The sequence below is a fragment of the Centruroides sculpturatus genome, unplaced genomic scaffold (genome assembly GCF_000671375.1).
Source record: "Centruroides sculpturatus isolate CEXI.00-Female unplaced genomic scaffold, Cexi_2.0 scaffold2207, whole genome shotgun sequence".
Lineage (NCBI taxonomy): Eukaryota > Metazoa > Arthropoda > Arachnida > Scorpiones > Buthidae > Centruroides > Centruroides sculpturatus.
In genome coordinates this window covers 10,396-22,923 of record NW_019386977.1, presented here as the reverse complement: position 1 = coordinate 22,923, position 12,528 = coordinate 10,396, and the positions used below count along the sequence as shown (strand labels likewise).

General features: G+C 32.0%; 1 protein-coding gene across 1 annotated transcript; it reads right to left on the bottom strand.

Annotated features, from left to right (window-relative positions):
• Positions 1-386: 386 nt before the first annotated feature.
• On the bottom strand, positions 387-3,056 carry LOC111616010 (heat shock 70 kDa protein cognate 4-like). The gene is made up of 7 exons (XM_023357449.1): positions 2,896-3,056; positions 2,596-2,804; positions 2,146-2,504; positions 1,794-2,071; positions 1,426-1,711; positions 714-1,340; positions 387-634 (listed from the first exon to the last, which is right to left on the bottom strand). Exons 2-7 carry the CDS (start codon positions 2,798-2,800, stop codon positions 446-448), a joined length of 1,944 nt encoding a protein of 647 aa, XP_023213217.1. The 5' UTR covers positions 2,801-2,804; positions 2,896-3,056; the 3' UTR covers positions 387-445.
• Between the last annotated feature and the right edge of the window lie 9,472 nt (positions 3,057-12,528).

Below are 12,528 nucleotides of genomic sequence, written 5' to 3'. Positions count from 1 at the left end.
AAAAACACACGAAAAACTAAGTTAAACTTCGCTCATTTTATTTACAATTCCTCCACAAATGCAAATTCACAAAATGCCGCATTTTAACGTATACCCGTACTTCAGTTAGATATGAATTATCAGGATTGCTTTTATCTAACCTTACATGGATAAATTCCAACACTGATCCTACTGTGCACAAATCAGTATGTTCGCGTTTATCTTCGTATATCGAAAGAATTATTAATATTTAGATTTTAATTAAATATTGTAAAAGTTAATTAGAAGCAGTAATTTAAGACTAGACATTTTCTGGCAGTCAACTTCCACCTTTTTCTCATTACTGGAAACGTATCAAATTCTCTGGTTAAGTACAAAAATTCTAGCTAAAAATATGACAAAAAAACTTATGCCAATTTCGATTTATTCTCTAACGTTCTTAAATACATGGAATGTAGCAATAAATTTAGTCGACTTCTTCGATTGTTGGTCCAGATCCACCAGTTCCTGCTCCCGCTGCACCGGGTGGTGCTCCAGGCATACCACCTGGCATACCTCCAGGCATTCCACCTGCTTGATACAATTTGGTTATGATTGGGTTACAAATTCCTTCCAGTTCCTTTTGCTTGTGTTCAAATTCCTCTTTCTCTGCCAACTATTAAAAATAAAATTTAAGTAAAACACCATAGTTCTAAAACTCCACCCACCTACAGAGATCAAAATTAGATAAATACCTGATTAACATCCAACCATTTTATGGTTTCTTCTACTTTATCCAGGACTTTCTTCTTGTCATCTTCAGAAATCTTATCTTTCAACTTTTCATCATCTATGGTAGACTTAATATTGAAAGCATAACTTTCCAGAGAATTTTTGGCAGATACTCTCTCCTTTTGCTTGTCGTCTTCTTCGCGATACTTCTCTGCATCTTTCACCATCTTTTCGATCTCTTCTTTGGAAAGGCGACCTTTATCATTAGTTATAGTAATTTTATTTTCCTTTCCGGTACTCTTATCGACTGCCGATACATTCATAATACCGTTAGCATCGATATCAAAAGTAACTTCAATCTGAGGAACACCTCGAGGTGCTGGTGGTATACCAGTTAGTTCAAACTTGCCCAATAAATTGTTGTCTTTGGTCATTGCTCTTTCACCTTCATATACCTGAATCAATACACCGGGTTGATTATCTGAGTAGGTTGTAAATGTTTGGGTTTGCCTGGTAGGTATAGTAGTGTTACGTTTGATCAACACGGTCATTACTCCTCCAGCAGTTTCAATTCCAAGTGACAATGGAGTGACGTCCAAAAGAAGCAGATCTTGTACTTGCTCCGATTTGTCACCATTCAAAATTGCTGCCTATATAAAAAGAAAAATCAAAATTTTTAGGTCCTGCCTATTTTTTTTTTTTAAATTAAGAAAATCTTTTTGAAGGAATAATTACCTGAACTGCTGCACCATAAGCCACAGCTTCATCGGGATTAATACTTTTGTTCAAATCTTTTCCGTTAAAGAAATCCTGAAGCAATTTCTGAATCTTTGGTATACGAGTAGATCCTCCTACAAGTACGATATCATGAATTTGACTCTTGTCCATCTTAGCATCTCTCAAGGCCTTTTCCACCGGTTCCAATGTTCCACGGAACAGATCTGCATTCAACTCTTCAAATCTTGCTCTTGTGATAGTTGAGTAGAAATCGATACCCTCAAACAACGAATCGATTTCAATACTAGAATAAGAGAAAAAACAATTAGATTAAGAGGAAGAAAACGTTTAGGAAGGGGGAAAAAATGTTTTTTTTTTTTACATACCTGGCCTGAGTACTAGAAGACAAAGTTCTCTTTGCTCTTTCGCAGGCAGTTCTCAAACGTCTCAAAGCTCTCTTATTTGTAGTAAGATCTTTTTTGTGCTTACGTTTAAATTCCTGAACGAAGTGATTAACCATGCGATTATCGAAGTCTTCTCCACCTAAGTGAGTATCTCCGGCAGTAGACTTAACTTCAAAAATACCATCTTCAATAGTTAAACAAGATACATCGAAAGTTCCTCCGCCCAAATCAAAAATAAGAACGTTCCTTTCACCAGTACCCTATTTAATAGAAAAACAAAGATAATTACTAAAAAGAAAAGCTTTGGATTTATTATAAAAAAACAAAAATTTACCTTCTTATCGAGCCCGTAAGCAATAGCAGCAGCAGTAGGTTCGTTAATAATTCTGAGAACATTCAATCCAGCAATGGTGCCGGCATCTTTAGTGGCCTGCCTCTGAGAATCATTGAAATATGCAGGAACGGTAACTACGGCATTAGTAACAGTTTTCCCTAAATAAGCTTCGGCTATTTCCTTCATCTTTGTTAGAACCATAGAGGAAATCTCTTCCGGGAAGAAGGTCTTTGTCTCCCCTTTGTAATCCACCTGAATCTTAGGTTTGCTGCTGTCGTTTATAACTTGAAACGGCCAATGCTTCATGTCGCTCTGTACAGTGGTATCATCGAAGCGACGTCCGATAAGACGTTTAGCATCTAAAAAAAAAAAAAAAAGAAAAATCAAAGTTATTTTTGATTTCGGGAGGGAGAAGTTTGTTTTTTTTCTAGTTATAAACGGGAAATTTACCGAATACGGTGTTACTGGGATTCATTGCTACTTGATTTTTCGCGGCATCACCGATTAACCTCTCGGTATCGGTAAATGCCACATAACTAGGAGTGGTACGATTGCCTTGATCGTTAGCAATAATCTCCACTTTACCATGTTGGAATACTCCTACACAGGAGTAAGTTGTTCCCAAATCGATACCGATAGCTGGAGTCTTGGCCATTTTCCTAAATAATAAAAATAATAATAATTTAAAATTAAATTAGATAATACGATTCATTTTATCTACTTATAAACATAAGAGAGAGCTTAACTTACCTTTAGTGAATAAATTAGTAGGCTAAGGAAGATAAATAAGTGAGAATAAATCGCAAGTCAACCTTCCCTGAGTGAAGTGTAAAAAGCAAGGCGCGAGACTGTTCGCGGGTTATGTATCGGGGAGGCCGGAAATGACGACACGAAAGAAGGTTCTGGAAGGTTCTCGTTCCAGCTCGACCAATAGCGGATGGAAATGCAAATTGCGCATACACGTCTCGAAACGCTATTGGTTAACGTTTCCCCTCCTAACGTCAGACGACGGACAATGAAGTCGTCGGTCACGTGACCGGCGAGTGAAATGATAAATTCATTTTATATCGATTTTTTAATATCTTTTTTTTTTTTCTTTTCGTAATAATTGAATAAATTACGTACCGTATTTTTAATTAAGCCGGAAATTTGTTAGATTTTTACGGTTTTAAATACGGATCGGCGTAATTTATCAATTGTTTTCGACGGTTTAAGGGTCGATGATAAATGTAAAAATGTGATTCATTATTGGAGGAAACGAAATGAGTCATTCTCGTTTCCAGATACGGTAACGAGTAGACATATTTTTTTAATTATTAATTTCGAAATACGGTTTCGTATTATAATATTAGTTAAACGACGTGACCTTGAGAGAATGTGGATAAAAAGGCGGTAAAACGAACAAAGCCTTTTGTTACCTCCATTTTCAAATTCACACCACCAATTGTTAACGAACAATACAGACACACAGCGTAATCTCGTGGATTATTTAAAAAAAAAAAAAAAAGTTATTTATAAATTCTGTTAAATACGAACGAAAGTCAGCCTAAAAATAATTTAAATTTAGAAATATGTGTAATATAAATATATAAATGGTGGAGACAGATAAATATACTCGTCTGCATTCGTTATTCTTAAACTGCATCGATCATGTTTTTCGTGTACGAGAATAGTCTAGGATCGATATTGACTGAAATTCCTAGAACAAGAGACAATTCCTTTAATTATAAAATACTTTTTTTTAGTGTTAAATTACACAAGACGTGACGTCATAATGGTTTTTTTTTCTTGATGTTAACGTCATTAAAATTTAAAATACGTAACTTATTAACGTAATTTAAACCGAAAAATTTAGTAATTAAATTATTACCACGTTTCTGTTTGGTTTTATTGTATTTCTTGGTAGTTCTAGAACCCGTTCCGTCTTTAATTAATTGATTATAGAACAATTTTCTTTTAAATTTAAACGTTCTTTTTTTTTAACCTGCGAATGTTTAAACAGGTGTTGTAGATTTAAACACTCGCAAGCTTTATTTATACGGCTTATAAATAATTTTAACAATGCTATCTTTTAGAAAATACGTAGAGGTATTTTATGATTTGCACGAATGCATTTAGTCATTTAAATAATGCAAGAAATTTGCCATTAAAATGCATTTTTATTGTCTGTACAAAGCATGACTTTCTAGAAAAAAAAAAATATATATATTTATTAAATTATACAGTATTTAAATTGTATAATTGTATTAAAAAGACACGCTTTTACTGGCTAAGATTGAAAGGAGATGGTTTGAAATTGAGAGCATTCCTCACCAACCCAACCCCTCATTTGTAGTGTTTGTGGGTTGGGTTCACCTTAAAACATTACTAAAATATCTTGTCATGGTTATTAGATTTCATCCTTCTGTATTAATTAATTAAGAGTGGATGAAATGTCAGTCGCAAGATTTGAGGTCACTCACTAAACAAAGCGAGTTAAATGGAAGTGTGTTTATTAAGAAAATAAATTAGTAAAATAATTAAAAGGAAAAGCTGACGAAAACAGAATAATATTCGTTTAAAATCTTGCAAAATACATTTTGAAATACATTATTTATTTTTATACTGCCTGGTAAACAGATTGGAAACGACAGTAAATATTTAATGTTTTGATATAATTTATGAAATATTTGAGTCAATCTGAATTAATTTTCTTCTAATGATCAATAATTGTATATTGATCCTTCTATCCGCCATATAGGTCAAGGTTACTAACGTTTTGTAACGACACCTGCATCGATATATTGCAGTAGATACAGTACTTAAACCGCAACAGCAATAACCGTTTGGGGATAGAAAACGTAGTGTCGGCTTTTGTTTTTATATCCAACGATGGAAAAAATACCGTATACTTACGTTTATTACGAGAAGCGTAAACAAAAATGCTTTTTGCTAACGTTTTTACTTAATTTTTCGTATAAAGAAGGCCTCGTATGGCCCGAAGCGTGTCTTGTTATAAAATCGATTTCTACTTTCGTTAATCTAGAGAAGAATTAGATAGATGAAAATCGAGACCGGATATGAAAGGCTGGCTTCACGTGACTTCCGGTCTGGACGGGGAGTCACGTGATTTTTTAAATTAAAATATTGCATCCCGGCATTGTGACTATGCCACAATAAGTAATTGATCGTTTATATCTATATATATTAAATGCTTAATTTATGTTATAAAAATTAATCTCCGCAATAATAAGTTTCACAGATGTTAATTTATTACATTTCTGTCAGACGTATTCTTCCTTTGCTTGCGAATAAATGTTACTAAATCCAGTTTTTATTTCTTTTTTTTTAATTACTGATACGTTGAAAATAGGTTGCGCAATGCTTTATTAATTCGAAATCTCATTTTTAAAATAAGGTTGAATATTTTATATACAGGGCCCTCGAGGGGAGCTGAAATTTTTTTCTCCAGGCCCTAACCAGGGGCCCTTAGTAGTTCTTATCCGTATAAATTTGTGTTACTTTTACTAGCAAAGAATAAAATAAAACATTTTATATACTTCATTTATCTAAACTAAACAATGCAAAAGAACCTCTTTACCCCAGGGTCCCCATTTAAGCTCACGAAGGCTTCATTTATATTACATTAACGAATCCATTTTCTTATACAGGGTGAATAATCAGTCGATATTGTTTACAGTTCGATAATTCATTGTTATTTCGTCTCCTATCGAACCACAATATTGATGTTAAATCCATTGTTTTGCATAATAAAGAGGGGGGACTAGACACAGGATATCTGGAAATAATATACTTTATTTAATTAAAGGATAGGTTCATTCAATAGTTTCAAAATTTAGTTAAACACTTTCATTCCTTTTGAATTTGTTCCCATTAGGAAACAGTTGATAATTCAGTTACTATATAGGTCATCTGAGATTAAAACCGGGTCAAAATACTGCAAGGTCCAAAGCTATATATAGCATTACGTACGACTTAATTTTTACGTAAAATGTTACGAAATCAAAATAAAATTTAATCGTTTAAATAACCTAACTTTCAATTATATGGATTACTTGAGAAATTAAACAGAATATTATTAAAATAATTTATTCAGCCCGTCCTGAATACTATAGAGTATCTTTATTTGGATTTTATGTTATTTATAACGATGATTCGTGGAAAATATTTTTATCTTCATTCAGTGTTTTAACGTCGCTAGTAGCGATAGAAAATTATTTTAATATATATATATTTTAAATTAAAAAAAATTCTTTCATTGGCTGTTTTTCGCGTGTGCGAGGTAGATGTGACTTCACCCTCTCTATTAGAGATGTGCCGGATCGTTAAAAATGTATATCCGCGGATACGGATCATTAGTGTCTAGATCCGCGGATACGGATCTCTACTTTCGTACTCAGTACGTGTGACCACGGACCGATAGTTGACGCTTTGCGTTAATAACGCGACGTGTTTTGACTTGCACTGCGCGTGTTTTTGTTTATAGTGTGAAAGTGTGCTAAATTAGAATTCACCACAAAGGCAGACAGGATAAAGTAACAAAAGTTGATATAATTTTCCAATTAAGCTATTTCGCGTCTTTATACAGATTCTATTTCGGGGAATTCCAACTTCACGGTGCAAACAGTAGCATGCGAAATTACAGCGATAATAATAGTTCGCTGTATCCAAAGCACGTGTACAATACAGATCCCGATCGCGACAATATAACCCGGAACCTTAAAACTAACCTTAAACACTAACTTAACACTAATAACAGAAAAAGGGATAGAATTAAGAAGACAGAAAAAATGGTAGATAAGATAGAAATAGGGATATCTGGGGTTTTGTCCCTTTTTTCGGCTTGTTTCTTTATGCGTACTGTTGGGTGGGATAACACACGTCCTTCTCCTATAACTGGCCAGTTCTCTTCTTCAATAATTAGGATTTTTCCTTCCACAGTCGTCAATACGACCTTAAAACAGGATCTTTTTTCTGAACTTATTTCTGAACTATCCGGTCATTGAAAATACGACTCCCAGTATTCTCACCTCGTCCGTACACTCTGCCGTCCGGTTTACGAATGACCTGCTACGTCACTTCTCTTTTTTCTCCGGCTCCTGTTTACACCTTTGCTCCTCAAATTTCTAGGAACTGCTCATCCCACCCAAGGGACAGGGAATAGATAAGAAAGTTCTAGAAGAAAATAGAACAATAGAACAAAGGGTAGAAAGAAGAAACGAAACTAAACTAAAATTAATATTTACAAAAATATAGCGTACCGCCACAATAGTTTAGTGCAGTGTTTCCCAACCTTTTTTGTGCTATGCCCCACCTAAGCCTTTCTAAAATTCTTATGTCTCCCTAACATATACAGCGGCTATACGGTTAACTTAAACTCTGGACAAGTCCATTTTCGAATTGCCCTCCTTAGCAATTCAATTGCCCCCTGTGGGGCGTGGGCCCCACGTTGGGAAACACTGATTTGTGGCTAGTGTGACACGGGATAGCATAGATTACGTTTGTGTTTTTGGAGAGTGTTGAGTTAAATTAAAATAAAAACAATGTCGACAAAAAAGTTTAGTAGTGTAATATGGAAATATTTTATATTTTACGATAGTAAACGACGAATGTGCTATTGCTACCTATCTTTAAAATTTCATAAAAGTAATGAAATTCTTTAAGATAAAAGATCCGCTAAAAAGTAACGGATCTTTTAACAATCTTATTTTCTGTTTAAAAAAATAGCATTAATTTTATAAGGATAGAAATCATTAGGGAGTCCTTAAGTTTCCTTTGGGAAAAATATCCAGCTCCCCCCACTCGACGACCTTGCACATACGATTAAACTCTACATTTGGTTATGTTTATCAGCTTTCGGGTGGGGGATGGTTGGGTGAGGCCATCCCCTAAAACACCATTAAAATGAATTGTCATCGAACTTGGGTGTCCTCAAAATTTCATACTTTTATCTTAATTACGTGGATTAAATTTAAAGACATGATACAAAGCAAGTTAAATAAAAGAGTTTAAAAAATTTGCGAGAATCAGTTAATTTAAAAGAATTTTCTTAAATTCCCGGTTAAAACAGAATAAATCAGGAACCGTCTCCTAAATCGTAAAAATTACAGAACGTAATGAAAGAGCACAGTCATTTTTATATGCATTAATATTTATTTCATAAAAAAAAAAAATTATTTACAACTACACATTTATTTATCACAAACATTTTAAATATTAAAATTATTTACGGTATACACAACTCTTAAATAAATTTCGCTTTTTGTTTTTTTTTTTTTTTTGGCACAACATTCCTGCATTAGCGTTACACAAGTGCATTTTATACAATATAAAATATTACTTACTCCGTAGAGTTGTCACTATTATTATGAATGAAATATGTGATACAAAATTAAAAAGTTTTGTACTAAGTACAACCTTCATATTTGATTTTATACTAAATTAAATTATGCATGATTCCTGTAAAAATCTGTTCCAGTTTTCCAATAAATTACAGACATTTTGAATCTGACAATTGATCATTTGTTTTCTACATTTTTCCTTCTAAACTAGAAAATTTTTAAGTATTTATCAAATAAATGCATATTACTAAATTAGAATAATAAAAAAAATCAACATCCTGTTTACACAAAATATATAAAAAAAGGAAGATATTCTAATTTATAATAGAAAAAATATCAGAAGACATTATTATTGGTTTGTAAAATAACCAATTAATGCATATTTTAAGTCACAAAATATATTATTATATTAAGACAGTGTTATTCAACCCTTTTGTAATAGTGGCACCCCAACCTGGTTATTTTTTTCTTGCAGCACCCCTATTTTTTTTTTTTTTTATCAATGTAATTATTGCATTTTCATACTTTTAGTAATACATGTAAGAAGTGTTATGTGGTACTGCTGGGCAATATATTTTGCCCGCCCCTGAAGTGTCGTGGCACCTCCATTAAAACCCACTGTATTAAGATCTATAAAAAAAAAACATGGTGTGTCGAGATTCGGTAACAATAATTGACTAAATCTTTACATTTTGTAATTTTCGTTATTATTTTGAATACTTTCCGAGGATGATTTACGCAATACCCACTCGATCTTAAAAAAAATTTAACGTTAAAGTAACAAAATAAATAGATGTACACCTTTAAAATTATCTTAGATTCTAATGTGTGTTTCATCAATTATAAAGCAGAAGAATTTTGACCCAACTGCACTAAATTTCTTAGAGTATAAATATTAGTAATACTTATTCTGTTCTGAATAACCAACGCTTGGCATTTTCTTGGCCACGAGTTAAAGAAATGATTAATGATTCTTAGACAAGTTAACATTAATTTTTAACTCATTCCATATCTAAAATTAGATATTAGTGGGTTGAAATATTTTTCCTTTCAAAATTTCAGCTTAAAAAATATTAATAAAGAGCTGTATCAAGCGATGATTTTATTATTAAAACTAAATTATTGTTTTAGAATATTACAAAAATGTAAATATTTTTCATTAATTCTTAAAATTTTATAATATACATCTAAAGACATGTTTTTATGTAACCTGCCAAACTTAAGTATAAATTAATGCTTTGAAATTTGCTTTAATTATACATGAAAGTGCAATTTGATTTCATTATAGTAATTAATATGATAAACTAGCGGTGCCCAAACTACAGCCCTCATGCCAAATCTAGCCTGTGGTATACTTTAATCTAGACTGCAACATATCACTTATGATAGAAATAGGCCTACTTTTGGTATACAGTATGTGGAATATACAAAATATTTGTGACGTGCCTACTTATGACTTATGCAATTTGGCCTGCCAATCAAAAAGTTTGAGCACCACTGCAATAAACCATGATATTTACTTCAAATAACACTTGAATTTTGATATGTTAAAAATGAATAAACAAATAAAAGAATACAATTTAAACGAATTAATATCAATTGTTTAAGTTTAAAATTTTTTTCTTTTATCATGAATTCTAATATCTAAATCATAAATACTAAATATAACCCCTGGCAAAAAGTATTTCATTGTGACATAAGAAAATAAAATCATTTAGTTTGAGTGTTAAAACATCATGTTAAAACAAAAATATACATTTTATTCATTGGGTTATTAAGTGTTAATCCCTTTAATTTCAAATGAATAAACCAAACCATTTTTCAAAAAAAGAATTTTTACATAAAGCAGTATTGGAAAAAGTTTTCGAACATGCAGGAAGTTTGAATAAAGTATTTGACAGCAACAATAATAAAAGGATCACATGCAAAATAATATTTGTATTAGTTGGTCCTTTCATCAACTGGCATTTTCAACTTTGCCCATAGGATTTAAATCTAGGCTATTTACATGCATTTAGACTTTGAAAGTTTTTTATTTTGTTTGGCTCGGTGGCATGTGGCGTTATCATCCTGAAAATCATCATCAGCATCGGCAAAGTGATCTTTGATTGTTGGAATCAGAAACGATTCTAAAATTTTGTCACACACTTCTGCTATTACAGTCTCATTAAAAATGCATATACAGTTGAACCTGTCTATCTCAAACATGTTTATCTTGAAAACCTCTGTCATGAAATTTATTTCTTACCCTGCATTTTTATCCTAAATTCAATATATTCTCCATGTTTATCTCAATTAATTTTCTCTTAAAATCTCTATATCTCAAATTATGGACTGAAGTGTCGATTACAAATTCATCAATATTTTTCAAGCTGGTGAAACTGTGGTGTTTTCTCTATAATTTACTGCCTGCCCATCTCTGTAGTTTTATGAATGTGTCATGCTTCTGTATATTTAAAATCAAGGAATTACAAATACAAAATGTAGTCGCTGAGCTCAAAGCTCAGTGACTACATTTTGATAGCAAAAACTGAGAAACACCTCTTGGGATAAATTACGTAGTTACAATTAATGCTGAATTTCTCTGATTGGTTACAAGTTACAAGTTTGGTTTGAGTCTTATTGGTTGAAGAAAGTCAAAAAACATCAGAAATTATTAATAGACTATTTGTTAAGGTTTGTCAAAAATGTTTGCTTTGTACCTAATATAGGTATGTACTGTAATTACAATTGTATTAATAAAACACCATATCTCCAATCAAACTTATTACTGTTTATTGTGCAGGAACCTTAAATTTGTTTCTTGTTCCCTTGAGGTTTGAGACATGTTCAACTGTATTTCCAGATCCAATAGCTAACACGCAGCCCCAAATCAATAAACTTGTTGGATACTTTGTGTTCATATTTAGTCAGTCTTCCTTAAATTGCTCATCTGAACATCTCCAAGTGAATTTTCCTGCATCACCACCACACCCAATGCATGTATGACTCACCTTTTTCCAGTCTTCTATGATCTAATTTTTGTGCTGTCTTGACCATTTTAAGCAATTTTTTGTTTCTTGGTCAGAAAAGGTTTTGTTTTGGCTTTTCAAATGAAAATCCTGTGTAATTCAGTCTATTTCTTACTGTTCTGTCACAAACATTTGTTTTATTTTTCTTTCATTCTGCATTTAATTGTTTGGAAGACTGTTTTTGGATTTTTAGGCATACTTTTTTCAATAGGTGATCTTCAGCCTTGCTGGGTTTTAGGATAACTATGTATGATGTGAATCTTTTGTCTCCTCTGTCTTTAAACTTTTTCCAAGTGTAATTTAAGTTCCTAACGACACACCAACATGCATTCCAACTTCTCTTTGATTTTTCCATGTTGTAATATCTTTATAATTGGAACCATTCTTTAAGGAAAGAAAGGTAAAACAAACAATTATTTATTGTGACATCATCACAATACAGTACTGCAATTTTTCATCACAATGCTCTCAATTTTAGTAATGTCTTGTCCTGTACAGTACATCATACTTTTCCTATTAACAATGAAGTCGAGTCATGTATCTAATTCTATTCAGGAGAAAATTTTTAAATTGAAATAACGTGACTACTGGCCCAAAGTGAAAGTTTGTATATAGTTAATCAGGGCTTTCTGCCTTTAAGCTTTCCATATCTGGTCTTCTTTTTTGGGAAAATGGTTTGGTTTATTCATTTGAAATTGAAATGATCAACACTTAATAACCCAATGAATAAAATATATATTTTTGTTTTGAACATTACATTTTTATTTTCTTGTAAAATGAGGGCAAACTAAACAATTTTATTTTCTTATATCATGTTCAAATAATTTTTGCTAGGGGTAATAATTGCAACATTTTAAATAGTCTCTTGAGTACTTTTCAATGTGCATGATCTACATTTTAAAGGGTTAATATTAAAGATCACATAATAACAATTATCACTTGGTCCCATTACTTAAAAAAAATCAGATAATTAAAATATTAAATTGGCATGACAAAACAGGAACACAGATCATCATCAGATGATTTTCAAA